Genomic DNA, 27,571 nt, shown 5'->3' with positions numbered 1-27,571 from the left:
TGGCACGTGTGTGGCTCTGTGTCGCCGTTTTCTGACCCTCTGCTCCCCACTTCAGGCCCAGCGCTCTGGCAAGGGAGAGTTGAGGGTGACCCCATCTCTGCCCGTTCCAGCCACTCACTTAGCTTGTCCTCTCCAGCCCAGGTCTTAGGTCCCTTCCTGCCAGCCCTGCCAGGAGGCCCACGCTTGGTCGCCTACCTGTTTCCCTGACACGTCCCAGCGTCCAGCTTCAGCTTGAGCACGGGTGGGGGTCACACTCGCTGCTCGATGAGCCAACATCCTCGGTGTGCAGATGAGAGAGGAGGCTGTGACTGTGTGCCACAAATTGCCAGGGGCCTCCCTTTCTCCAGCCTGGCTCCGGCCTCGGCCCCTCACTTCCTGAAGTACCGTATAACACACGTCCCGGCCACACAGACACACGCCAGGCTTTCCCTCGCCTGGAGGTCCTTTTCCACCTTTGTGTTCTGGCTAATTTCTCATCATGTTTTAGATTTGTCTCCTCCAGGAAGCCCTCGCTGATGCCTCCACTACACACACACACACACACACACACACACACACACACACACACACAGTTGCTATAGTACCTACTCAGCTCCCTGGGCTAGCCTCCATCATGGCACTTCTGACTCTGGATTGTAACGACGTGTCTTGCTCCCCCACTAAACTATGAGCTCATTTCTCGAGGGTCTGCCATGGGCTCGGTGTGGGAACTTGGGCTCACAGTGAGCTCCTCAGCTGCTGAGTCTCTTGGGTTTGCCCCCAGGTTCCAGCTCTGCGGGCAGGCCTGGCACTTGCAGGTGTGCAGAGTACATTTAGTCTGAGCTGGCTCTCTTCTGCCGAGACTGGAGTTCACGTTAGATGAGCCACCTGAAAGATGCCTGGAGAGATGCGAGGGCCCATGGGAAGTGTGGGTGCTGGGTTCATGAAGGCTCTCTCTGCCTAATGAGAGAGCGCAGCAGGGGTGGGTCTGGCCCTGGGCTGCCACCCACCTCTGATGGGAAGGTTTAGGTAGTCATTTCCCTCCTGAGCCTCAGTTTCTCCTTTGGCTAGATGGGCCCAAAATACCCCCACCGCAGGTCGTGGTTAAAGCAGGGACAAGCTATTTAACCTCTGTAAGTCTGTAAAATAGAGATAAGAAAAGTACCGACTTCATGGAGATAGTGTAAGGATTGAATGAGTTAATGCGTATAAAGGATGTGAGCATAACCTGGCACATAGGACACACTCTATAAACATTTCAGCTGCTGTTACCGAGGTGCTGGTGATGGTGCTGATGGGATGGATATGTTAATGAGGATGATGGTGATGTTGACGGTGAGGAGGATGTTGATAATAACGATGAGGAAGATGAGGAGGAGGAGGAGCGTGCTGAGGAGGAGGACGTTGGTAAGGAGGAGGAGGAGGATGAAGATAAGGAGGATGAAGATAAGGAGGATAAGGATGATAATGAGGATGAGGATGATGATGATAGTGATGTTGATGACAGAGGAGGATGAAGAGGAGGAGGAGGATGAAGATGATGATGATGATTGTAGTGTTGATGACAGTGAGGAGGATGAAGATGATGATGATGATTATAGTGATGATGACAGTGAGGAGGATGAAGATGATGATGATGATTGTAGTGATGATGACAGTGAGGAGGATGAAGATGATGATGATGATTATGGTGATGATGACAGTGAGGAGGATGAAGATGATGATGATGATTATAGTGATGATGACAGTGAGGAGGATGAAGATGATGATGATGATTGTAGTGTTGATGACAGTGAGGAGGATGAAGATGAGGAGGATGATTACAGTGTTGATGACAGTGAGGAGGATGAAGATGATGATGATGATGATTGTAGTGATGATGACAGTGAGGAGGATGAAGATGTTGATGATGATGATGATTACAGTGTTGATGACAGTGAGGAGGATGAAGATGAGGAGGAGGATTATAGTGATGGTGACAGTGAGGAGGATGAAGATGAGGAGGATGAAGATGAGGAGGAGGATGAAGATGAGGAGGATATGATGTTAGTGATGATGATGACAGTGAGGAGGGTGAAGATGAGGAAGATGATGATAGTGATGATGTCAGTGAGGATGAAGAAGATGAGGATGATGAGGAAGATGATGACGATAGTGTTGATTATGACAGTGAGGAGGATGAAGATGAGGATGATGATAGTGATGATGATGTGAGAAGGATGAAGATGAGGATGAGGATGAGGATGAAGATGATGATAATGAGGAGGATGAAGTTGTTGATGATGTGATGATAGTGATGTTGAAGATGAGGATGAGGATGCTGATGATGGTAACGATGGTTGTGGGATGATGATGATGATACCATGATCAAGCTGATAATCATAATGTTGTTCAGCATATGAAAATGGGTGAGGCTTTGTCTTCTTCCAGCAATCCCCAGATTCTAAAATGGCTGGGAAATGTGAGGTTTTGGTTCATTGATGATTCAGATAAACCATATTCGTATATTCATATCCCCATAGAGACATACAGACACGCGTGCCATTCACAGATGACCATCTACCGAGAACGTACAATAAAATGACAAGTGACAGAAGGCTTTCCTTTGTTCCACCAAACCTCCTTCAGGGCCAGAAATACGCTGCCCTGTCCTGCCGCAGACATCACCAGTCCATCACAGCACTCCCACTTCGGGGAAGCCGTTTCCCTCCCGGGTTCTTTGTCTGCAGGTCCTGAGCTGGTGTGGGGTTGGGCAGAGGCTGGCGTAGGAGATTGGGGGAAATGAGTACCCTATCCTAAGATCTGGTAGACGGCACTACTTATTGTGATAAGCACAGAGGACGGATTCTCTGCAGACATGCCTGGAGCATGTGGCTCCCACGTCTCCCCAGTCCTTCACGGGAAATGGATCCAGCGTCTGGGAAGCTCTGTGTGGGGCTGACTGTGCCTCTTAAACCCTTAACTGTGTCAACCTTGCAACTTCTGCTGGTTGTGACCATCCCTTTCGCACACCCAGCACCCCAGGCAGCCAGCCCGCACCCGTGCTGGGACGGTTTCTGAGCACACCTTCAAGGCCATCTTGCCGTGCCGTGCGGCCCGTGATGTGCGGGGATGACTGAGCCACTCTGTGTGCAGTCACTTGTGTCCGGGAAGCAGTGTGGGGCCCCGTGCAGTCAGCATGGCAGGAGGCTTGCTTATTCAGGCTGAGGTGCCTCGGACTGGTGGGAACGGCTGTGAGCAAGGCTGAGGGTGACTCAGTGTCTTCCTGATGGTGTGCATCCTGACAGCATTTGCAGTAGCTCGAGGTAAATCTGTGCATGTGCAGAGTTGGAAGGAACATGAACAGGTGTCCAGGGCAGTCCCTGTGTTTTACAGATGACCACATCAGACCCAGGCACACCTCCCAGACCTATTCACACCACCCCAGGCCCATACACACCTCTCCAGACCCATACACACCTCCCCGGGACCCTACACACCTCCCTGGGACCATACACACCTCCCCAGACCCATTCACACCTCCCAGACCCATACACGCCTCCCCAGACCCATACACACCTCCCCGGACCCATACACGCCTCCCCAGACCCATTAACACCTCCCAGACCTATACATGCCTCCCCAGACCCATACACACCTCCCCGGACCCATACACACCTCCCAACCTATTCACACCTCCCTGGGACCATACACACCTCCCCAGACCCATTCACACCTCCTCGGGCCCATACACACCTCCCCAGACCCATTCACACCTCTCAGGGCCCAATCACACCTCCCCAGACCTATTCACACCTCCCAGACCCATACACGCCTCCCCAGACCCATACACACCTCCCACACCCATACACAACTCCCAACTATTCACACTTCCCCAGACCCAGTCACACCTCCCCGGACCCATACACGCCTCCCCGGACCCATACACACCTCCCCAGGCCCATACACACCTCCCCAGGCCCATACACACCTCCCCGACCCATACACACCTCCCAGACACATTCACACCTCCCAGACCCATACACACCTCCCAGACCCATTCACACCTCCCAGACCCATACACACCTCCCTGGACCCATTCACACCTCCCTGGACCCATACACACCTCCCAGACCCATACACACCTCCCAGACCCATTCACACCTCCCCAGACCCATACACACCTCCCTGGACCCATTCACACCTCCCTGGACCCATTCACACCTCCCCAGACCCATAAACGCTTCCCAGACCCATACATACCTCCCAGACCCATACACACCTCCACTTTGGCCCGATCACTGTACATTTATGTTTCCCTGTGTGTCCTCCTGGAATGTGGGCCCCTCAAGGGCAGGATCTGTGGCCTATTCACCTCCAATCCCTAGAATCCAGCACCAGGCCTGGCACAGGGCATGAAAGGCTTCTGTTGAGCGGAAGGTTGGGGGGCTGGATTGCAATGGCCACCTCTTCCAGGAAGCCTTCCCTGCTGCCCCAGACAGGTGAGCTGTTTGTCTCTGTGGGCACCCTCCTTCAGAACTCGTTACACTGCATTGCGATGACCTATGTGACTTAACTTAAGCCTGGGCCCAGAGCCAGCACCTCCCAAACTCTGAAGGCTTCACAGGTGAGGAAACAGGCCTGAGAGAGGAAGGGACTAGTCTGAGGACAGCTGGTGTAGACCTGCAGCAGAGTTAGCCTGGAGAAAGTGAGCCCAGGGAGGTCAGTCTCTAGCCCGGACTCCAGACTGAGAAGCAGCAGAACCTGGATCCAACCCTGGTCAGCCATGGGACCCCAGCAGAGGACCAAGCCCACCAGCCTGTGTGAATAAAGTGGACAGTTCCTAGCTATGGAGTCTTGGAGGGGGCTGTGGAAGGAAACCCTTTCCTTTGCCCACCACCGCCCCCTTGCTGCCGCCAGCCCATCGGAGCCAGGCCCTGTGAATGCGATGGTCTCAAAGCGCATCACCCATCATATAACTAGGAGGTGGCATCCCTCGAGCTTGCCCAGCACTCAGCTGACCACTTTGAGCTGCTGTCGTGCTCTATCCTTCTCTCCCTAACCACACCCCAGCATCACTGCCATCTTTCTAGTTCCAACTTGCCAGCTCCTTCCTACCCCAGGGCCTTTGCATACTCTGTCCCCCCAATCCTTCATTTAGCTAAGCCGGTGCATCCCCAGCTCACCAGATCCCTTCTGCAGAGGCCTTCAGGGAGCTGCCAGGGCCAGCCCTGTACTGGTCTGCGTTAGTTGGGCCTGTTTGTGCTCTCTGTACTGAGGGGAAAGATGGGGTGAAGAGGGGCAGGCCGGGGTGAGGAAGGGCCATTTCATCCCCTTTAAATGCTCGACTCATTTCATCTTAATTGCTTTGTATTCATAGACATTTGCTATGGAAAGGACCAAATTATAGCCTGAATTGGGTCTTGCTAATCTTAATTAAAAGCTCTCGTTTATAATCAGGACCAGGCCCCAAACGAGGAGCAAATGCCCCCACACGGCTTGTTGTTTAAATAACTAAGACCCTCAGGGTAATAGCTTTTTCGCCTGAACCTGCGGTGCACAGTGTCCCTGCTGTGCGCGCCTCTTCCTCATGGCGCCCCTTGGGTGTGCACTTAACTTGTAGACCTTCAGTCAAGTGGTTTATTCCTCTTGCAAGTTCCAACCCGGGCCTTCTCCAAAATGCTGTAATTAAAACTCTCGGGGGAAATAAATTTGTGTTTTGGCCACAGCATAGCAAATGTATTATTATTTTCCCCCTTTCTGGTGAAAAGGGAACAAAATTACATCGGAGATCACAAAATTAGCATGTGTGTAATGAATGTAAGGAGTCACTTCCTGACTTGTCTGTCCCCGGGGCCTCCTTGTCAGTCACTGAAGTTGGGTAGATTACAGGGCGTGCTATTAAGTGTTTTAACAAAATTCCTAATAACACACCCAGTGATCCATTTAGTCTCACATCAGGAAAAAACAAAACAAAACAAAAACCTTAAAACCAATTGGCCTTCTTAGGGAATAATGTCTGTGACCTTATTAAATCGTTTTCATCATCGTTATTGTACACTTTACTGAAACTCCAGATAAAATTCTGCTTTGGGGGAGGCCAGGAAAGGCCACAGGAGGTAGGTTGGGGCGAGGGGAATTCTTCAAGTCTTAAAACGTGCAATTATGGGCGCTAACATGTACCTCCTGGCCGGAGATGAACGCTCCAGCCCTGCGGACCAGCGGGCAGGAAGAAATCGGATGGGACTTAACATTCCAAGGTGCTGTCAGCTAGCAATTAGGTGGTGTTGCCTGCAGAGGTCCCGGCACTGTGCAGAGTTTAGGCTTCCTGGAGCCTGCATCTGTTTTTAGAAGAAAAAAGTATTATAAAGCTCATACTACGGTCATTTAAGCTTGGAGGCAAGTTCACATCCTTAAGCCTCTGTTTGCCCATCTGTAAAATGTGTCCGCTGGCCCGGATTCAGTTTAGTGCCGAGACTATTCACTGAGCACCTACTCTGTGCCAAGCTTGGTGCTGGGGCCAAGACATGCTTCCCTGACCTCACTGGTTGGTGGGAAAGACGGGATCCTAACGGTGTGGAGAGTGCAGTGGGGGGATACAAAGCAGACTCTGTGGGGGTGAAGACAGCGTACCTGCGCTGGCGGGGGAGGGCGTTAGGAGGGCTCCCTGCAGAGGTGTCATCAGACTAAGAGCGAGCGAGCGGCCACAGCGGGCCCGCCGTCCCTTCCAGCTCCAGGGAGGCGCCGCAGCAAGGACGCAGAGGCCTGCTCTGGGCTTTACAGACTCAGTACATCCAGTGGCTTCAGCTGCCGGAGGCCCAGGCCCTGCCATCCAGGGCAGCAGAGGCACCTGTCCCAGACGCACATTTGAGCCGAGGTGAAGGAGGCAGGGTGAGAGTGTGTTGGAGACAGTGCCTGCGTGATAAGCTCCTTTTTTCTCTAAATCCCCATTTCTCCATGGGTTGGAGGGGTCTCTGCCCCCTCCCCACCCCCATCTCTCCAGCTCGCCGGGCGCAGGCCCCTGGCTGCCCCTTCCTCCGGGCCCTCTGCCTCCTCTTGGCCGCATCTTATTACAGTGGCTGTATTTGTTTTTTCATCTGAGGAATGCTAACCAGAAAAAAACCATTATTTCTAAGAAAATAAACGGCGGCTGTTGGCCTTTGAATGCTACTGAAATGGATGACGGCCTTCCCCAAAGGCCTTGAGACAAAGCGAGCCCGAGGGTTGTGTGTGCGGGCAAGGTCAGGGGTCTCGGAGGGTGTGCTCAGGGGTCCTCCAGATGGGCCAGGGCGGCGCCCGTGGGAGGCGGCGGCTAAAGCCCGGCGGCCAGCCTGGACTGTGGCCTGGTTCTAACGGCGGCCGGGCTGACCACGCCCTGGTCTCGCCCATGCACCCCTCTCTCCAGGCGCCGCGGGCCTTGGCTGGGCCTCCCGGCCCCGTCCCAGGCAGAGAGCTGGTGTGGTTCTGTGGAGACCGGTACCAGCTCCGTGTGACCGTGGGCGGGTCTGTGGACCTCTGGGCCTCAGTGTGCTGATGGCAAAGTTCAGGGCTGGGGCCAGGACACCGGGCCCCTTTGGACCCCTGTGCGGGCAGCTTCTTCTTCAGGGTGCTCCTTGCCTGGTGGCACCCAAGGCTGGCTGTCTCTGGGGGTGGCAGGTGGGCTCCAGCTGGGCTATCAGCCGCCTGTCCCTCCCACAGGCAGCCCCGCAGGCAGACTAGGCCTGGCCGTGCACCGATGGGCGAGGCTGTCCGCACGTGAGATGTGTTTGTCTGTGCCGGGGTCAGTCTTTCCCTCTAGGCTGGCAGCGCCTATGGCAGCATCTGGCTGAGGGCGAGGGGCCAGCCCGGGAAGGTGCTGGCACAGGAGGAAAGAAGGCAGGGAGGCGGCGTGGTCCTCGCGAGCACCCCGAGCCCTGGCCCCCTGGGTCACTGAGATGGGGGAATTCTCCTGCCGGCTGTCGGGGTTAGGAGGGTGGGGCCCGCGCTGGCTCTGCCGCTTACTGGCTGGGTGATCTGGGGCCAGGCAGCTCAGCTCTCCGAGCCTCAGCTTCCTTCTCTGAGACAGGGAAGCTGGGCCCTGCTGCCTGGGCTGCAGTGAGGGCTGAGCCACGTACCATTAGACGATGCCATTGTCGTTGCTGCTCCTGTTATTGTTGGCGAGACGCCTGGGGGTTTGGAGAATGAAGTCAACTGCACCGCCTGTGCGGTGAGGGGAAGAAGCCTGAGCCGGGAGGCGTGGGTTCAAGTTGCTGTCAGCCCCTGACCTGCTGGTAAGATAGCGCCTCTGTTCCCAGCCTGGATTCGGGTGCCCCTTTATAAGCCCAGGGGGGCATCAGAGGATCGGGGCTCACCTCTCCCAGGTGGCGGCAACTTCACATTTCTGATCGCTCTCCTGTTGAGTTCACAGAGGTTGGCCTGCAGTTTGGGGGCCAGGGCCTCGCCCCCACCTTCCGCTAAGGGAATGGGAGAATGCCATGGCTGTAACTGAAGGGGCAGAGAGGGCTGGACGCTGGCTGCCAGGCCCCTGGCCCCTCCCCACTTCCATCTCGAGCACTCCACCCGCCAGCTCTCCCGTGGCCGGGCTGCTTCGGGGTCCAGCAGGCCTGCGCCGGAGCCTGAGAACAGCCCCAGAGAAGGACCGGCTGTTCTGGGGGGAGAAAGGGAGTCATTAACTGGCCCTTTGGGTTTGGTAGGCAAGCCCGCCTGGTGCTTGGGGACCACAGGGCCCAGCATGAGTTCACGCTGGGCAGGTGGCATCCGAGGTCAGTTCAGAGTGAGCTTCTGTGTGGTTTCCCTGCACCCGGGCAGAGCCCCCAGGGACCCAGCCAGCACCGCGGACAAGAAACCAACAGCAGTCACTTTGTAAAAATGCGAACAGCTTTACTGAGATCACTGCACCCAGTTCAAGTCAATGCCTTTTGGGAACTGACGGAGTTGTGCGTTCATCAGTTTTAGAGCCTTTTCCTTACCTCCCAAAAGCACCCCTGCACCCCTTAGCATCACTCTCCAGCCCCCAGCCCCCAGCCCAGGAGACCGCTGGGCTCCCTTCTGTCTCGGTAGACTTGCCGTTTCTGGAGACTCCACACAAACAGAATCCTACGGGCGGTCCTTGGTGCCGAAATGGCATTCACTTTGAAGCTGGGTGGCCGGGCTCACTTCCTGGCTGCCCTGGCATTAGCCGTGTGACCTTGGGCGGGGCAGATGACATCCTGAGCCTCGGTTTCCCTGTTGTAAGAGATGCTAGGGCCTCTTCTCTGGGGGCGGGGCGGGGTGTGAAGGCTGCCTCCCTGCGTGGGGTCAGTCAGCTGAGGCTACCACCAGCGGGGTGCCCGCCCGCTCCTTCCGTGTCGAGCAGACGGTTGTGGAGCGCACTCCGCTGCTTCTGAGGCTCAGGCTGAATAGAACACGGCTCCCGCCACGGAGCCCACAGCCTCCGGACACGGACACAGCAAGCGAGAGTAGTAACGGTGTCTGCTGGGGGCGGCAGGGGCCCCAGAGGGTGGGGCCCAGTCCCATGTGCCAGGGGATCAGCAAAAGCTTCAGGGAGGAGGTGGTGCCGGGGCTCGGTCTGTAAAAGTATGTGGGTGTCTGTGAAGGGGAGGAGCTCAGGCGGAGGGGACAGCGTGAGCAGACGTGTAGCGGCCCCAAGCGCGAGGGCCCCTGGGGAGGTCAGCAAGCAGCCCCAGCTCATGGTTATCTTGGATCACAGGCGGGAGAGGGAGGGCCTTCCCGCCCCCTGGCTGAGCCATGGTCACTGTGTGCAGTTCGGAATGGAGAAGTGTATAGATGTGTGTTGGTTTTGTGTGACCTTTGACCTTTCCCATAATTAACTGCTGGGCCCACTTCTGGCACTGTCTGGGCAGAAGGGGAGCCTGATGGATGGAGGCCCGAGGTCCACAGAGAGCGGGTCTCATTACTCAGTCATCACAGACCCAGAGCTTAACCCTGTGCCGCCGGAGACGGGGAGGCCTAATCCTTCCTGCTCGGCGGCTCCGCCGAACTGCCTTCCCTGGAGCATAATTAGCCAGCAAACCAGATTAAGGTTCATTCACCAACAAGGACTCCGCTTCCTACGCCGTACCTCTCTCCCGGAGCGGGTGCCTGATCCGAGCAGCCATGGTTTTCCTGAAGCCCCAGACAAAGGGGGAGACGCGCTGGCCAGCCAGCGAAGGCGTCTTTGTGAGAGTGTTTGGTCTCCACTGTCTGCAAGGAATGTCGAGAAAAATGCCCATTTCGAGGGGAAATGAGAAGACATTTGCAGTAATGGTCTGGGAGGGGAGGGCGGTCGCTCTCACAAGCCTCCTTTTCCCATTGTCACACATGTAAACGGTGAGTCACTGTATTGCACACCTGAAGCTGACGTAAGATTGTACACCAACTAGACTTCCATTTTTTTTTTTTTTAAATATATTTTATTGATTTTTCACAGAGAGGAAGGAAGAGGGATAGATAGTCAGAAACATCGATGAGAGAGAAACATCGATCAGCTGCCTCCTGCACACCTCCTACTGGGGATGTGCCCGCAACCAAGTTACATGCCCTTGACCGGAATCGAACCCGGGACCCTTCAGTCCGCAGGCTGACGCTCTATCCACTGAGCCAAACCGGTTTTGGCTAGACTTCCATTTTTAAAAAATCCTTGTTTTGAGAACCTTTGCAGTCAGTCCTGATTTTTAGGCAAATGCCCTGAAATAGTATTAAAATAAAAGGAGACCGCACTCTGACTCACTGCGATAGACTCTTTCAGAACCTAGGCACCACGGAATGAGTAGATATCTTACAGGGGCAGCAAGAGTTAATTTTGAATTAAATGGAAAAAAATGAACTCACCTCACTGAGTTGCTGGCACACGATGCAGCTGTGGGCTCGTGTGTGCTGTGGGTTCAGTACAGGAAACGCGGGACCCTGTGACCTAAAATCCCCTGCTGCTTTCCTCTGCTCTGCTGAATGCCGGGAGATGTTTTCTGTTGGGAATTGCATTTTCATCAAAAAAAAAATCCCAGCCGGAGCGAGGGCAGGGACGCCCGGGCGATCCGTCGCACTCCTGCCCTCAGCACACGTCAGATTCCGACGGTTTGTCCTCCCTGCCTTCCCACTTGTAGGACCATCCCTGTCACCAGCCCTCACCCTCGAGGACAATGAATGACATAACCTCCCACCTTAATAACTCTTTGGAGCCCTGAAGCGTTTTTAAGAGTATGCACCCCGTGCACCCCGAGGACGTGGCTCCAACAAGTAGAGCACCTGCATTTGAGCACAGCCACCGGCTCAGGGCTGGAGACGAGGGCCTCAGCCATGCTGTGCCTCGGTCTCTGCGTCGTCAACGGGGGCAGTGCTCACACCGGCTTCCCACGCAGCTCCCCCACTCCCGTCTCTGCCTCGGTTGTCACGTGGCCCTCTTCCCTGTGTGTCTGTGTGATTTCCTATGGTGTTCTCCTCTGTCCCAACATCCTCTCTGTGTCTGTACCCAAATTTCCCTCCTTTTACAAGGACACCAGTCATTGGATTAGGGCCCACCCGACTCCAATATGATTTCCTCTTAATTACATCCGCAAAGATTCTATTTCCAAATCAGGTCACATTCACTGATAGCAGAGGTTAGGACATTAACTCATCTTTTTTGGGGTGACACAGTTCAACCCACAACAGTCCGTTAAGGATAAACATCCAGCCCTGACTGGTATGGCTCAGTGGATAGAGCCTTGGCCTTCGGACTGAAGGGTCCCAGGTTCGATTCCGGTCAGGGGCATGTGTCTTGGTTGTGGGCATATTCCCAGTGGGGGGTGTGCGGGAGGCAGCTGATCGATGGTTCTCTCTCATGGATGTTTCTAATTATCCCTCTCCCTTCCTCTCTGTAAAAAATCAATAAAATATATATTTTTTAAAAAAAGAATAAACATCCAGCCCTAGCTGGTTGCTCAGTGGTTAGAGCATCGGCCCACAGACCGAAGGGTGCCGGGTTCAATTCCCAGTCAAGAGCCTGTACCTCGGTTTTAGGCTCCAACCCCAAGCCGTGTGGGAGGCAACCAATCCTTGTGTCTCTCTCACATGATGTTTCTTTCTCTCCCCCCCGCCCCTTCCACTCTTCCTAAAAGTCACTGGAAAAATATCCTCAGGTGAGGATTTAAAAAAAGAATAAACACCCAGAGAGCTTGGCTCTGCCCCCCTCCATTACCTCCTCCTCTCCCCACCCCACCTTCTTCCTCATTACCTGGCTTTAACGGTTCTCAGAACGTGGGCTGAACCTGGCGGGCCGTGGACGTTTATCACAGTAATAAACCCGCTTGCTTTGCCAGAGGCTTTGTGCAGTTGATTTGTTTGTGTGTTTATCTCCTATGTATTAAAGGAGGAGGCTCACATGATGTTAAAAAACAAAAATGCAAGGCACAGACTCAGAAAACAAGGGCGGGGGCTCATTTGTGAGCATATAGTCTCTGCCCAGGATGCTGGTGCGAAGCAGGCTGGCCTCAGAGGCCGGGAGAAGACTCAGGCCCGGGGACCGGAAAGGAACTGATCGTTTGCAGAGATACTCGGATATATGGGGAACTCCGAGGGGATGGATTATGGTAAGAGATATGAGCGTCGAGCATTCCTGCACTCTTCAGCCCATTAGAATCGGCTGTGGCCTCCGCTGTGGGGAGTCGAGGGAACAGGCTAATGTTGTTTAATTGACTTTTCAGCAATCTCTTTATTATGCCTTATGAGTATGGTGATCAAATAATTTATCATTCTGATAGTGAAAAGCATGCTGTTAATAATTATACCCAGACAGCCGGCAAAAACTGGAACTATGCCAGGCAGAGTGGGGTGTCCGATTATTGTTATCAGGGGAAGAAACATTTTCCTCAGGTCTTTCCACCATTAAACAGCTGGTCTTAGTGCACTTGGTGGATGTGGTGACTCTGTAGCTGATGGTGTTTCTTTCTTTGCTTTGGCTCTAGGAAGCTCAGAGCCGTATCTGTGGCCTTTGGAAATTGTGCTGGAATTACTGAATGCATTTCTGCATACTTTCACCAGCTTTCTTTTATTCTTCAACCCCTATTTTTTTCTTCATCCTAACATCTTATTCTTTTTGGACATTTTATTGTATATGTTTTATACGCAGTTTGGATGGGTGATGTTGGAATTGGTGGGTGGATGAGTAGTGTTCGGATGGATGAGTGACTTTTTGACTGGATAGACGAGTGGGTAGGGGTTTGGATGTGTGTTTGGATAGATGGGTGTTTGGATCAATGAATTGGTGGATAGGTGGTTAGCTATGTGGATGGATGGATGAGTGAATGGAGGTTTGGGTGGATGGATGTTTAGATGAATAGAAGGATAGGTGTCTGGCTGAATGTTTCGATGGTGGATGTGTGTTTAGTTATATGGGTGCGGATGTTTGGCTGGATAAATGAATGGGTGAATAATAGGTGATTGGATGAATAGGAGGATGGTCAGCTGACTGGATATTTAGATGGATAAATTTTGCATGAATAGACAAATGGAAGGATGGCTGGGTGGCTATTTGAGTGGGTAGCCAATACAGTGATTATATGGATGGATAATGGAGTGGACAGGGCTGGCCATTTGGGTAGGAGACGGATAGGTGTGTTTGTGTGGATGAGTGGGTGTTTGGATGACTGGATAATACTTTCTTGGTACACAGTGTGAATGTGCCAAGGATTAAATAAAGGACTTTGCCAAAGCCTGGCATTCCATGGGCGCTCTGACTTATTAGGAAGGACGCGGGCTTTGTAGACAGAAAGGCCTTTGTTCTGACCCTTGTCCTGTGACTTACTGCATGACCTGAAGCAATGACCCAACCTCTGTGAACTTCAGTTTGAACCATAACATGGAGTTAAAATGCCTACTCTAGAGGGCTGCTAAATGGGCTGGCATGTTTCAGGGGTAGATGCCTGCATATTTCCTTCTAAGGTACAACGATGGAGGAAGGGAGGGAGGGAGGGAGGGAGGGAGGGAGGGAAGGAGGAAATGAATTCTTTTACCCAAGCGCGAAATAAAAGTCCTTTCCCTCAGCCTGACTCATCCAACCTAAGTCCTGTGCCCGCCCAGTAAAGCCACCCAGTAAATTCCACTCTCAGAGTTGGGACCAGGCCACCTTCTACAGAGTCACCTTCTTGAATGAAGGAAAGGAGGGAACAGTTTGGGGGCTGCTGGTTCAGATCAGATAGTAGTGGAAATGGGTGACCCGTGGGCAGACGGTAACCATGTTAACAGTGTAGGAGAGCCATGCTTTGGTAAGTGATTGGATGTCCGCAGAGAGGTGGAAGGATATTCACTGGATGGGGCACCCCAGAAAGTGCCGGCTGATGAGTTCAAGGTGGACCGCAGTGCCTGTGGAAGATCCACGGGGAGAAGCGGTCGGTGTACCTGGGTGAAACCCACCTGGTGAAAGGTCAGGGCTGCAGAGACTGGGAGATAATATCTCAGTCTTTACAAACCCAGGTGCCTTTTCCAACATAAAATCTTATATCCTCCTATAATGTTATTTAAAATGTCTAAGTGCATTAAACATAAGATTAAAAACAATTCAAATGACTTGCAGAATTGAGTCTGCTTCCCAGCTGATGCTGATGGCCACTGCAGACAGGTTAGGAAAAAGTCTCGGGCAGTTTTGGAGACCCGGGCTAGTCTGTCCTCCCCTCCTGGCGGCTGTGTGGGCGGGCACAGGAGCAGGCTGCACAGCCCAGACCCTGGATGCAGGAGCTTTCATGCTATTTCCACTGAAGTGAGCCCCGCAGGTGCTCCTGGCTGGCAGGGGTCCTGGTGACAGTGCCTGGTCACCTCCGGAGGCAGAGAGCTCACTCCCTCCTGAGACCGCCTCTATCGTCCCGACGGACCTGCCTCCCTGTGAACGCTAACTGACCCCCTGGCCTACCCGTACTGGGTGGACCAATGTGGACAGCCTGGAGCTGGGTGTCTCCCTGCGCCAGCTCCTCAGGCATTTGAAGGCGTGGCGAGGCTTGCATTTATTTAGCCCCCCCTCTCCCCCAGGCTGGCCCCACCCCAGCTTTCAGAGCCGAACCCACCTCAAAAATCCCTCTTCAACTGCATAGGAGACGGACCGATTCTTCCCAGGCTGTACCCTCTTCCGAGGCACTTCCGGTCCTGCTTAGCTGGGCACTTCCGGCCCACTGTGTCGCATTTCCGATTCTGCTGTGAGGGCACTTCCGGCTTCCCGTTCCCTGCTTCTCTGGTTTCCAGGTTCCCCGTGGCGGTTGAGACGCGGCCAGCTCTGGCCGCCTGGGCTCCCGGGCCAGGCCACACTGGTTCGAATCCCCCGTGTGCTGCTTCGTACGGGGGTGACCTTTGGCAAGGTGTTAGCCGCCCTGTGCTTCCGGTGCTTTGCGCAACTGGAATAGTGGTGAGAGCGCCTGCGTCCCCGAGTTCGCGCGGGACTGAGAGAGATCACGCTGCATGGCGTTGTCAGCTCGTTGTATGGTAACTGGGCGTTCCTGCTATTCTCCGAGTCTCTCCAGTCTCTCTGGAACGCCAGAACTGATAGCCCCTTGAACCCTGATGGGAAATGTTAAAAAAAAAAAAAAAAAGACTTAAAACAGCAAAAAGGGTGACCCGTACAAAGGCTATTGGCCATTGTTTATGAGACAGAGCCTTTGTTATAACAAGGCCACCGGGGCGGTAGAAATTGAGAATTCAGATGCTGACGTGAAAGGAAACTATTTGGAGGGAGTGTGTGGACTTGCTGTTATTCCGGAGGTTGCGCTTTTCGGTGGCATGCGAAGTTCTTTTATTTGATTCTCCCTGCTTCATGAGTAATGGGCTCTCCATCTGTGGGAGGCCTTCAAAGGGGCGAAGAGATCCAGTTTGGAGGTTACACGGGGTCCCCACATGCTGTTGGTGTTGAGGGGCTTTCGAAGGAGGCTGAGCTGGGGGGGACTTGCCTGCTGCAGGATGGTGGGAGCTGGAAGGTCTGCACACGGCCCAGCTCTGCAGGGTGTGGTCAGCCTCGGTACAGAGCCAGGATCTTCACCTTGGTAATCTTTGGGTCCCAGCCCCCCCACGAGAGTTCTAGTGAATGCCTGTTGAGTCATCCCCTAGCTCCGTGGTCGGCAAACTGCGGCTCTCGAGCCACATGCGGCTCTGGCCCTTTGAGTGTGGCTCTTCCACAAAATACCACGGCCTGGGCGAGTCTATTTTGAACAAGTGGCGTTAAAAGAAGTTTAAGTTTAAAAAATTTGGCTCTCAGAAGAAATTTCAATCATCGAACTGTTGATATTTGGCTCTGTTGACTAATGAGTTTGCCGACCACTGCCCTAGCTAGTCATGCCCGGGTGCCTTCAGCGGAGGCGGGGAGAGGGGACCCCAGGCTCTTCCTCTGACCCCTCTCATGCCCCTCATTTTGCAGACATCGACGAGTGTGAGAACGACTCCTACAACGGGGGCTGTGTCCACGAGTGCATCAACATCCCGGGGAACTACAGGTGCACCTGCTTCGACGGCTTCATGCTGGCACACGATGGACACAACTGCCTGGGTGAGTGCTGGCCCGTGCCCTGCCTGCTGGGCACACCTGCCTCTTCCTCAGCTCCAGCTGCCGTGCGGGGCGCTGGGGGAAGGCTGGCTCTCTTTCGGCTCTTTGTCTTAAATTTCCTGGAGCTGCCCTAACCGGTTTGGCTCAGTGGATAGAGCGTCGGCCTGCGGACTGAAGGGTCCCAGTTCGATTCTGGTCAAGGGCATGTACTTTGGTTGCGGGCACATCCCCAGTAGGAGGTGTGCAGGAGGCAGCTGATTGATGTTTCTCTCTCATCGATTTTTCTAACTCTATCCCTCTCCCTTACTCTCTGTAAAAAATCAATAAAATATATATAAAAAGTAATAATAAAATAAATTTCCTGGAGCTGCCATAATAAAATAGCACACACTAGGGAGCTTAAACAGCAGGAATTTCTTTTCTCACCGTCCTGGAGGCTAGACGTCAGAAGTCGAAGTGTGGCTCTTTTGGGTTTTTTCTGAGGCCTCTCAGCTCAGCTTGCAGATGGCCACCTCCCTACTGGGTGTTCACATGGTCATTCGTGCATCCATGTATTTGGTGTCTTTCTCTGTGTGTTCTAATCTCCTCTTCTTACGAGGACTCCAGTCTTATTGGAGTCTAACCAGTTTTCAATTTAATAACCCCTGAAAAGGCCCTGTCTTAAATACAGTCCCGTGCTGAGGTACTGGAGATTAGGGCTTCAACAGAAGAGGTACTGGAGATCTGGAGATCTGGGGGAGTACAATTCACCCCATAACAAGGATTCTGCTATACCTCCAGAGTCTCATGGTTCCATTGGATATTGTAAGCCAGTTGTATAAAATTTATCAGAGTAACGCAAGCTTGCTGGATAAAACTGGAAACGTGTAGAACAGGGATAAAAGCGTTAGGAAGCGTCTTAGTTACGCTGGTGTATTTCCTCTCAGTCCCCTCCCTGCCCCCAGGTGTGATTTCACCGTAGTAATTAGTGGTCAGCCTGGTTTTGGCCCTTGATTTTCCCTTGAACTTCATGTGAGCCTCCCTCAGGTATGTTTACCTGGCCCCCCTCTTACTGCCATTTTTCCAGTTGCCTCTTCGTCTGATAAGCCACTGATAACTGGAGGTTGCTGTAAACAGAGTAACAAACTGAGGGGCTTGAACAGCAGAAGTTTCTTCTCCTCGGGTCTGGAGGCCAGAGATCTGAAGAGAAGGTGTCAGCAGGGTTGGTCCCTCCCAGGGCTTCCAGGGAGACTCCGTTCTGGGCTCCTCTCCCAGCTTCTAGGAGCCTCGGGTGTTCCTCTGCTTGTAGATCACACTGTCCCCTACGCACCTGGCTGCCGAGTGACCCTGGGCCGGAGGGCGGGAGCCCAGGGTTAAAGCCGTGGATTTGGCAGAAGCGTGGCTGGGAATAGTTACTGATGTCCCTGGGCCTCAGTCCCTCGTTGGCGGAGGGAGGGTGTGAAGAGCCTCGGGTGTTCAGCTGTGAGCAGTAACTGAGATCACGTCGGGCAGCTGAGAAGCGTGCGTGCCCGGCACAGGCTCCCAACACTCAGTGGCTGTTACTGTCATCCTGGCCTCTGAGCCTCGGGAGTCCCGGCTGTAAACAGGGGCAGTCGTGCTGCCTGCTTCACCAGGTGTGAAGGTGAAGTGGCCGGCACGTAGTAGGTGCACATGGTCAATAGACGAGCGTGAGCATTGCTCTAGGTCAGCGGTCACCAACCTTTCAGACCTCACAGACCACCGGTTGGCAACTGCTGCGCTAGGTGGCCAGCCACCCTTTGTGGTTGGACATTCAGGTTGTGTGCTTATCTGACTTGTTTGTTTTTAACCATGAGAATCTAGCAGTGATTCTGGGCATAAACCTTCCCCCGCTCATTTTCCTAATTGTGGCCTTAGCAGTTCTTCCCAGAAGTGGAACTGCTGGGTCAGAGGAACATTTGGATTCTTCATGGCTTTCGCCGCAGTGCTTCCTGAAGCACTTGGCACCCCTGCCCCCGTGCCAGCTGGTATGCCGGTGGGTGGCACAGGGGGCGTGACGTCCCACGTGCTCTTGACCTTTCCTCTTCGTGGTGTGTTCGCCTGAGATTCCCTGCCTGTTTTTGGTTAATGCCTGTTGGCCCTCGGACGGGCTTGTTATGGGAAACAGATCTGTGAACAGGTAATTATACCCACAGTGAGCTCGGAAAACGGACGTCTGGACGGCAGGCTGCTGAAGCCCAGGGGGGCCTGGGAAGACTGCCCCCCTGCAAGGGCGCTGGTGGGGTGGAGGAGGGCTGACTCCTTGGGGCAGAGAAGGCTGCATGGAGCAGGGTCTCCGGAGGCGGGGAGCAGCTTGCTGTAACAAGTGGTGGGTGGCTCTGAGGCCAGGCTCAGGGTGGGCGGCAGGAGCCATGGGAGGTGGGGCTGCGGAAGTGAGCAGAGCCTTTGATTAGATTGTAAAGAACGGGCTGTACAGCATTTATAGGGCCAGATGCCGAGTTCATTACCGTCCAAGTGTTATCTATTGAGCCCCCCCGCCCCCCAAAGCGTAAGCCCTTGGCTTTACCAGTCTGCCCCCTTTTCGGGTGATGGAGAGAGCATGTTTCTGTAGTTGATTAGTCTGCGAAGGCAGAGCTGGCAGGGCTGTGCACAGTGGGCGGGAGCACCCCATGGTCAGGAGGACGGATCTCGGGAGCTGCCGGTTCTGGGCTCCAGTCCGGCCCTGCCGGGCTCTCAGCGGTGTGACCTTTGGCCAGTCACCTCCCCCCGTGCCTCAGTTTCCCCCTGTGAAGTGGAATTCGGAGTCCCTGCGGTCAGGGTCCTGTGCGGATTGAATGCGATCATGGCTGTGGGGCACCTAGCAGGGCACACTGGGCACTCGGGTGAAGCGGGCGTCTGATCACCGACCCTCGGGGAGGTAAATGAGGTGGGCTGTCTCATGCCTCCCAGACCTGGTGGGGCTCAAGCCCGCCATCCACAGCCTGGGCCGCATCTGAGCCCCGGGCCCTTCTGGCCACAGCGCTCTCACCTGTGCAGAGCGCGTGGCTGCGCCTTTGTTCTTGGCTGAGGCAGGCCCACCAGCGCCTCCAGCCTGACGGTGCAATCCGTGTGGGTCTCTGTTTCAACAGCATTGTCTTCACAGCGGGTTCTGTTCCGACGGATTCACTTACAGGACCCAGTAGTCCCCACCCACCCCCGAGCACAGATTGGACTGCGGGCGGCTCTCACTCGCACACAGGGCGGCCGAGAAAGGTTCTCTCTCCTCTGCTTTCCGCTGAGGGCAGGCCCTTCCCAGCGGACTCTTTGGGCTTTTTCCTTCTCAAGACACAGCTCCGCTCTAGAGAAGTCAGACCTTGGTGCCCACAGACCCGAACCGCACTGGCCACAGGACCCCTCGGAGCCTCGGCGCCCTGATCCGTAAAGTGCAGTGGGAGTTAAGTGCGGGGGTCAGTGCAGGGAGAAACGAATCGCGCTGTACGGAGTGGGCTTGCACCGTGAGGGTGTAGCCTCGCATTCCGCACCGCCACTCGAGCTTACGGTTTGGGACCAGTTCCTCAGACCCTCCGAGCTTCGGTTCCCCTGCCTCGGAAGCGGGTCGGTAGTACCTGTGTCTGAGGTCACTGTGAGTGACCTGTGGAGGTGGCTGTGGCGAGCTGTGTGCGGCTGGGAGGTCCTGCCCCGGTGCTGGGGGGTGTCCTGTTGGTGCCGAAGGTGCAGGCTGGCGGCCACAGTCCTCAGCCGCCTGCGCCCTTGCTCTAGCCCCACAGCATTTGTCATCGTCATCATCATTGAAGGAGTTGCCAGCATTGAAAACACCGAGGCGTATAACATAAAACTCCGTACTTCCAGCATTCTTCCTGCTTGGCCAGGCCCCAGCCCCTGGCGCTTATGGGGCTTTGGCAGGAATACAATGGCGGCTCGTATCCCATGTGGCTAAATATGTAAAAGTCATTATGAGGCTTCAGAACTAGAATGTGTTCAGTCTGTTCAACCTTGACACGTATTCCTACCTTGCGCCTGGGGAGGTTAGACTGGAATTTAGACTTGTAGGTCTCCTTGGAGTTTGTGCCAGAAAGTGGAGGTGTGACCAGGCCTGCTCCCACCCCTTCTCCTGGCCCCTGGCTTTCTCCCACCCCCGGGGCCTGGGACACACCGTCTGAGCGCTCAAGCTCGGGCTCTTGGCCCCCAGCCCACCTTTCCCTTTTGCTACTGCTTGGTCCTAAGTGTCATCTGTCCCTCAGAGAGACAGGCGTGGGCCACTCGGACAGGGAATTGTAGGGTCTCAAGAACCCAGAACGTGGTCCAGAATGGCAGGTAGGGGTTCCAGGTGCACATGACCCTCTGTGGACTTCTGACTCCACGAGGAGAGCTGCAGCCGCAGGACAGGCAGAGAGGGAACCCCCAGTGCCTGGGCCCTGGCCAGGTGGAAGAGCAGTGTCCCCTTGGGGTGGGGGTGGCCTGTCCTGTTTGCTACAGTCCCCACCACTTCCTGTTGCTCACAGCCAGCCAGCCTTGGTTGTGCGCCTATCTGCTTGGCCTCGGTAGTAACTGTGCTCACGCTGCCTCTGAGACGTCCAGCAGAAAACCTGCCCCTGTGGGTGCTGGGGGCTGCGAGAGGCCGCGTGTTAGGAGCTTCTGGCTGCCGTGTGCAGTCCTGACCGTCTCTGGTCAGTCCCCCTGGGCCCCACCCACAAGCCCTCACCCATCGGGCACAGTTGGGCGGCTTTGCATCTCCTGTTCTGTCCCCAGAAGTCTGGGTCAAGAGTCTCGTCTGGGTGTAACATTCCTCTCCACCAGCGCTGGATTCCTGAGGGTCGAGGCTGGGATGAACCCTGGCCGGGAGGTTGAGAAGCATTCCGAGTTAATTAGGAGCAATGAGGCCGGCGGCTTAAGGGCCGTTTTCGTGCCAGACTTTTCACAGTGGAACCTCTTCTTTTCTTTTGAGCGGAGAGGTTATTTTCTCGTGGCGATGGCTTGCTTGGGACTGTGTCCTGGAGGGTGGCCAAGTCTGTCCTCGGGGGAACAAAACCCTCTCTCTGTTTGACATCTTTATTGAGGAATTTCTCAAATGTAACAGAAAGTGACACCAGAGGGATTCAAACCGCGATGAGATCCTCGCTCCACCCCAAACGACTGCTTTTAGCATCGTAATTACTGAAATAGCAGTAGTTCTGCTTGAAAAATATTATTCCAAACTCCGTGCAACTGGACATAAGAGCAATATTTAGGCTAATAGACTCGGCTTTTTTCATCCTAAATTAGAACCAGCAGCGGATCGCTTCTCCCCGCCCCACCAAGCCAGGCTCCTTTCCTCCACAGCCATTAGTTCACCCAGCCAGATGTTTCCGTCGGCCCCAGGCTCCCCGGACTTACTGAAAAGCACGTTTTTCCGGGCTGCTCACAGTTTGAGTTTTGGACTTTCTTCTCAGCACTGTTTTCCCTGTGAAGAGGAGCCATCTATAGCGCGGGGCAGCAGGGAACGTGTCCCGTTAACACATCTACCTTCTCGCTCTCGGTTGTTGAGCACCTACGCTGTGCCTGGCCTGTCTAGGTGGACCGCGTCACTGAGGCGAGGTGAGGCGCTGTGGTGGGTCTCTGCTGTGCGTCCCCCAGCATCCACAGGCAGAGGCCGTGAATACCCGCCTTACAGATGAGGGGGGCAAAAGCTCCGAGAGGGCCGTCACTCAGCCAGCAGTGGTGGGGCTGGGACCAGAGCCCAAGTCTGTGCATTTGCCAGGTCAAGGCCGTAAGCCACTGCCCGCCCCCTGCCCCATGGCGCCCGGAATAGCACCAGCTCTGGGAGGCTGGCCAGTTCCGGGAGGGACCGCCCTCTGTGGGGTGTTAGCTGTGCATCCCCTTTGGGTTTGGGAGTCGCTCAGGGCATCCAGAAATCCCGGTATCTGCCAAGCCAGGTGGTGGGAGCCATGCTAAAAGGCAAGAGGGCTCCCCTCACCCAGAGAATGAAGGAAGGAATGAATGAACTTGTAAAAGTTCCTTGTGACCTGGGCCCTCAAGCTCAGCAAACCTCCATGCGGGGCACACGGCAGAGGAAGGTGAATGGAGGGGTCTCTGCCACAGGACTCCCAGGGCTGTGAGAAAGACAGAAATACTCATGGCTCCAATGGCAGGCAGAGCGGGCTGTGTGAGCGGTGACTCCAGAGCCTGCCCCCGGGAGCCATCCGCTCGTTTATTGCAGAACGTCGCTCTGAGCACCTGCCGTGTGCCCCACGCCGTTTTACAGGCTGGATCCAGCGAGTGGTGAACAAAGGCAGCCCCTCCCCACACTTAGGGGCTTCCGTGGGCGGAGGCGGCGGGGAGACAATAAAGTCAGCGTAACTCAGTAAAATCAGTTCAAGTTCAGAGAGGTCAACTCCAGTGGAAATAAGAAAACAGTGGTAGGAGAGGGTGGCTGGACAGGGCGGTACCCTAAGAGACTGTTCCTGCATAAGTCCCCGGCCCTTGGGGCCACACAGCACCATTTTATTCCGGTGGGTGCCAGGGGTCAGGAATTCAGGCGGGGCTCAGCACGGCCGCCTTCTCAGTGCTCCTCGGGTCTGGGCCTCCGCTCAGAGCACGTGAAGGCTGGAAGCATCTGGAGGCTTCTCTACTGATGTCCGGCGGCTGACGTTGGCTGTGAGCCGAGCCCTGAGGCAGCCTCTCCTGTGGCCTTTTTGTGGGGGCCGGTGTGGGCTTCCTCGCAGCACGGCCGCTGGGCCCAGGAGAGCGAGACCGGGCCCAGGAGAGCGAGACCAGGCCCAGAAGTCTTGCCAGCCCAGCCTCAGAGGCCACCTCCACGGCACCGCACAGGCAGGGCGGCTCTGGAGGCCCGCCATGTCCCCGGGGAGGGCCCGTGTGCAGGGACCTCAGTGAGGAGGGAGAAGCCACCGTTTAAGTCTAGGGAGGGTCTTCCCTCCAGACAGAAGGGGGAGGACAGGTGCAGAGTCCCAGGACGGGGCGAGCGAGGTGAGTTTGGGAACAGGTCAGTGTGCCTGGAGGGTCAGGGGTCAGGGTCAGGGACAGGGACTGGAGACGCAGTCGGGAGTGGGCAGTGCTGGGTCCTGCAGGTCCTTGTGTGCCTAGAAGGGTGCTGAGGTTTATTCTAAATTAGCTGGTCGGCCATGGGACATTTCAACAGGGACTGACACAGTCTTGTTGACATTTTAATTAAAAGGGATTTGTTTTGACTGTTAAGTAGAGAAGGTGTTACAGGGAATGAGAGAGAGACCATCGTAGTGGGTCAGAGATGGTGGCTCAGGCCAGGGTGACAGTGGTGGAGGTGGGGAGAAGTGGTGAATTGAGAATATATTTTGAAAACAGAGCTAACACACTGTTTACAGACTGGATGTGTGGGAGGCGAGGGAGAAGGAGGATCTGGACCGACTGCTAGCTTTCTGCCTGGAGTTTCAGCCTGGCCATGCTGCTGTGGTTGAGACGGGACTCCGGGCCAGGAGAGATTCTGGAGTGAGAAGAGGGGCAGACTCTAGTCTGTTTGGCCAAGTTCAGTTTGAGATGATCAACAGCCACCCAGATGGGAATGGTGTCCAGTTCAGAAGTCTGTGAGCAGTCAGCTGGGGGTGGGGGGTGGGAGGGCCGGTTGGAATGTGAGAGCAGGGGTGGACGGGGGACCTTTTCTCTGCCAAAGCCGTGTGGATATTTATAACATCATTCGAGGGCTTATACAAAATTATCAACTTAAAAATTAGCCTGCTATATCTAGTCAAACATTTAATTAACTCAACCCTAATGCCTCGGCAGGGCCAGCCCACACGATTTCGCGGGCCTGATACAGCCCTCGGGAACTCCCGGATGGCATTGAAGCCACAGGTCCTAGCCCCCGTTCATTCAGTAAGGATGCGTGAGCACCTGCCCAGGGCCATGTCCTGGGCTGGGAGCCCGCGATTAGGAGATGGATGACATTCCCAGCCCTGAAGAAGCAGAGGGCATCAGCCTGCCCAGCTTCGAATCCTGGATCCGTCACTTACTGTGTGGCCTGGAGCGAGTAACTTCCCTTCTCTGGGTCTCGGATGCTCGTCTGTCGGATGGGGCTAAGAGTAGTGCTTATTGGACAGGGATGAGGCAGAGACCAGTGAGATAAGCTCTGTAGAGCTCAGACTGTAGTCCCTGGCATGTAACAAGGTCTCAAGAGATGTGACGTAGCTCATTATCACTCATTCCTAGTATGCGAAGTTGGGACGCTTTTTAAAGGAAACGGATGCCTTTTCCGAGCTGGCAAAGATGCAGAGAGGAGCCTGGGCCCTGGCTGTGTGTGAAGCCCTTCGGCTGGGCACTCGGGTTCCACACGGAGCTCCTGCCACAAGTCTCTGCTCCCCCTCGCAGTCAGAACGTGCCCCGCCCTCTTGCATTGGTTTTTGTGCTCGTTCTTCGACGTGGGGGTCCCCTGGCATCAGGGCTTCCAGTCCCACCCAGCTGAGCCGCACACCCATTTTGTGGCCTTGGACACATCACCTCTTCCTCAGTTTTGTTCTCTGCAAAATGGGCATGATCCCTCTCCGCTAGGATCAGAGGTGGAGGTGGATGAGCAGGTGACCCAGAGGCTGCCGAGCGGGGCGAGAAGAGAGGGAAGGATGTGGGAGACGCTGCCGGGCCCAGGAGCGCAGCTGCACATGTGGGAGGCAGTCACCGCGGACGCTCACACGTCCCCTGGCGCAGCAGTCGCAGCCCTCCCTGCGAGGCCGGGCTGGCAGGATGAAAGGGCCTCCCCGCCCGGCCCTTTGAAGGCGCCCTCCCATCTGGGAGGACAGCTGGAGGCAATGTGCGGCTCCCTGAACCTCCATTTATTTGTCTTTATACTTCGGCAGCTCACAGACGTTTCTTGCTGGGGGAAATGCCGACCGTCGTAACGTAAAACTAAACAGCTTCGGGCGGACGGCCATGTAGGGGCTCCGTAAACACCAATCCTTTTTAAGGTAAACCCTCGCGGTTTCTCCCCGTTCTCTTTATTTACGCCTGCCCCCCGCCCCCGTCTTGGCGCCCCCTCAGGTGATCTAAACACACTTGATCTGCAGGACAAATGGGACTCGGGCCCACTCCTCCAGCTTCCAGCAGCTGTAATCAGGCGGAAATTCTTTGGCCTGAGAAAGAGAAACAGTGGGTGCTTGTCTGTCTTTATAAACATGCTTCCTTCTCTCCAGTCACTGCACAACCAGGGAGCTGATGGGGCAGGGGGGAGGGAGGGGCACTCAGGTGTGTCTCAGGCCTGCACACAGCCCGCTCCGGAGGGAGGCAGGCGGGGGCGGCCGGGAGCTGCTCGCAGCAGGGCCAGGTGGGTGCCTGGTGAAGGGCAGTGGGCCAAGGGTTTAGACTTGCTGGGGATCTTGGGAAGTTCCCGCCTCTCTGTGCCTCAGTTTCCCTGTCATGTGTGAAGTAAAGGGATGGGGTTCAACCAATGGTTTTCTGGTCCCGGGGGTTCGTCTGCAGAAGCAGAGCCTTTACTTCAAGGGAGGTCCTGGGAGGTCTTGCTGCTCTGGCTCTGGCTGAAAGGGGGGCAGAACTGGCAGGGCTGGAGCCCGGCTCTCCATGGTGCCGGCCCCACCCCGGCGAGGTCCCGGGTGCCAAGAGCGCTGTTGGAATCCCCTTCCCCTCTAGCGTCTTGTGATTCGACTTGGCAGCAGGGCGTGTCCTCGGCGTGAGTGCCCCAGCTCTTGGTCAGGTGGCCCCGAGTCCCTGCCAGGTGCAGCCCTGTCTGCCTCCCTTCTCCTCTCTGAACTGGCATCTCCTACATATTGAGCATCTTTCCTTTCCCGAGACGGGCCGCCCTTTCCTGCTCTGGAGCGGCCTCGCACCTGCTCTTCCTTCTGCCTGAATTGCCCTTCCCCGTGCTCTTCGTCGGCACTTTGACTGACCCTGCTGGTCCCTCGGGACTCCCCTCAGACTCAGCCCCTTCGGAAGCCTCCCGGGGGCGCGCACCCTTCCCCTGGACACCACAGCCCCTGAGCTTCCGTCTGACTCAGCCCTGAGCTCCCCCGCTTGTCACTGGCCATCTGGGGGTGGGTCTCCCCTACTTTCCCGGGACCTCTTGGGGGGCGGAGCTCTGAAGTGACGTAGCTCTCTGTCCCCCGGCCCAGCACAGCCTCGTTTGTGTGACAGAGGGAGGGCCAGGGGGCCAGGAAGCGGGCAGACCTTGACAGAGGAGCGCAACTTGACAGGCGAGAGCCCGAGCCCGCCTGGGGCAGGGCGGCAGCGCTGGGACGTGTCCTGGCAGCCGGCCGGTGGCACTGCGGCTCGGGACTCTTCAGCTCCGCGCCCCAGCTCCTTCTAGCCTCCGTTCTAGGGGAAGGCAGAGTGGGGACTCAGGAGCTCCCCTCTGGGCCAGCTCTCTGCTCTCACTTTTTCTCCCAAGATGTCCCTGGGAGGGGGCGGTGGGGGTCCGGGGAGGGGGTCTGGGTGAGAGCACAGGGCACAGTGGCATCAGGCGCACTGGAGGCCTTGCTCTTTCCCTCTCTCCTTTGGGTTCCGGTCAGGGGCCACCTCCCCGTGCGCCTGCCTTCCCCTCGGTAGGACTGGGCTGACGTGTCGTCACTCCCCCGGTGCCTGTCCCACCTCTGAATAGAACAGGCCTCCGTGTGGTGGCTCCGGGAAGAGGGCTGCTCTGGCCATAAACAGCAGAGAAACACCCGCTGCAAAGGGCAGGCCAGGCCAGCAGACGCTTCTTCAGCTTTCTTGTTTGTAGTCCGTGTGCCAAGGACTCGGTCAGAACTCGGAGAAATAAACAAAAAATAAGTGTCTTGTGAAGGCTCCTTAAAAATATCCTACACCAGAGCGTATGCCCCCAACCAGAACTGAGCCGGGTGCCACGGGGGGGGGGGGGGGGGGCATCATGGACAAACAGGGCGTCCCGAGCCTCCAGGGCGGCACGCCCTCTGCCAACACACTGCTTATTTTGGAGCAGCCTGCGCCCTGGTGGCGTTTGAGATCACCCTGGACGCGGCTGGGCCTGGCTGCACCTGGACAAGTGCTGCGGTGACCCCCCTCCCAGCACCGCAGGCCTGGCCCCGGCTGTTTGTCGTGGCCATCAGCCAGCCCCATGCATCGCCTGCCCAGCACCCTCCCTGCCACCCACCCACCTCGTCCCAGCCCCGTGCAGCCGGAAAGAAGCCGGCAGGCAGAGATGCCTGTGCCCCGCTGCCAGGCCTTGCTGTG

General features: G+C 55.6%; 1 protein-coding gene across 2 annotated transcripts in view; it reads left to right on the top strand.

The window, feature by feature from the left end:
- SCUBE1 (signal peptide, CUB domain and EGF like domain containing 1) overlaps positions 1 to 27,571 on the top strand; it is a 105,017-nt gene that overhangs the window by 5,641 nt on the left and 71,805 nt on the right. For both annotated transcript variants that reach the window (XM_080661523.1, XM_080661524.1), the window contains exon 3: positions 16,328 to 16,456. In XM_080661523.1, coding sequence (XP_080517649.1) covers positions 16,328 to 16,456 — 129 coding nt within the window. The remainder of the gene's footprint in view (positions 1 to 16,327; positions 16,457 to 27,571) is intronic.

This window comes from Plecotus auritus (genome assembly GCF_963455305.1).
Source record: "Plecotus auritus genome assembly, chromosome: 3".
NCBI classification, from domain to species: domain Eukaryota; kingdom Metazoa; phylum Chordata; class Mammalia; order Chiroptera; family Vespertilionidae; genus Plecotus; species Plecotus auritus.
Note: the sequence above shows the minus strand (reverse complement) of the source record. Positions and strands in the feature narration are given on the sequence as shown.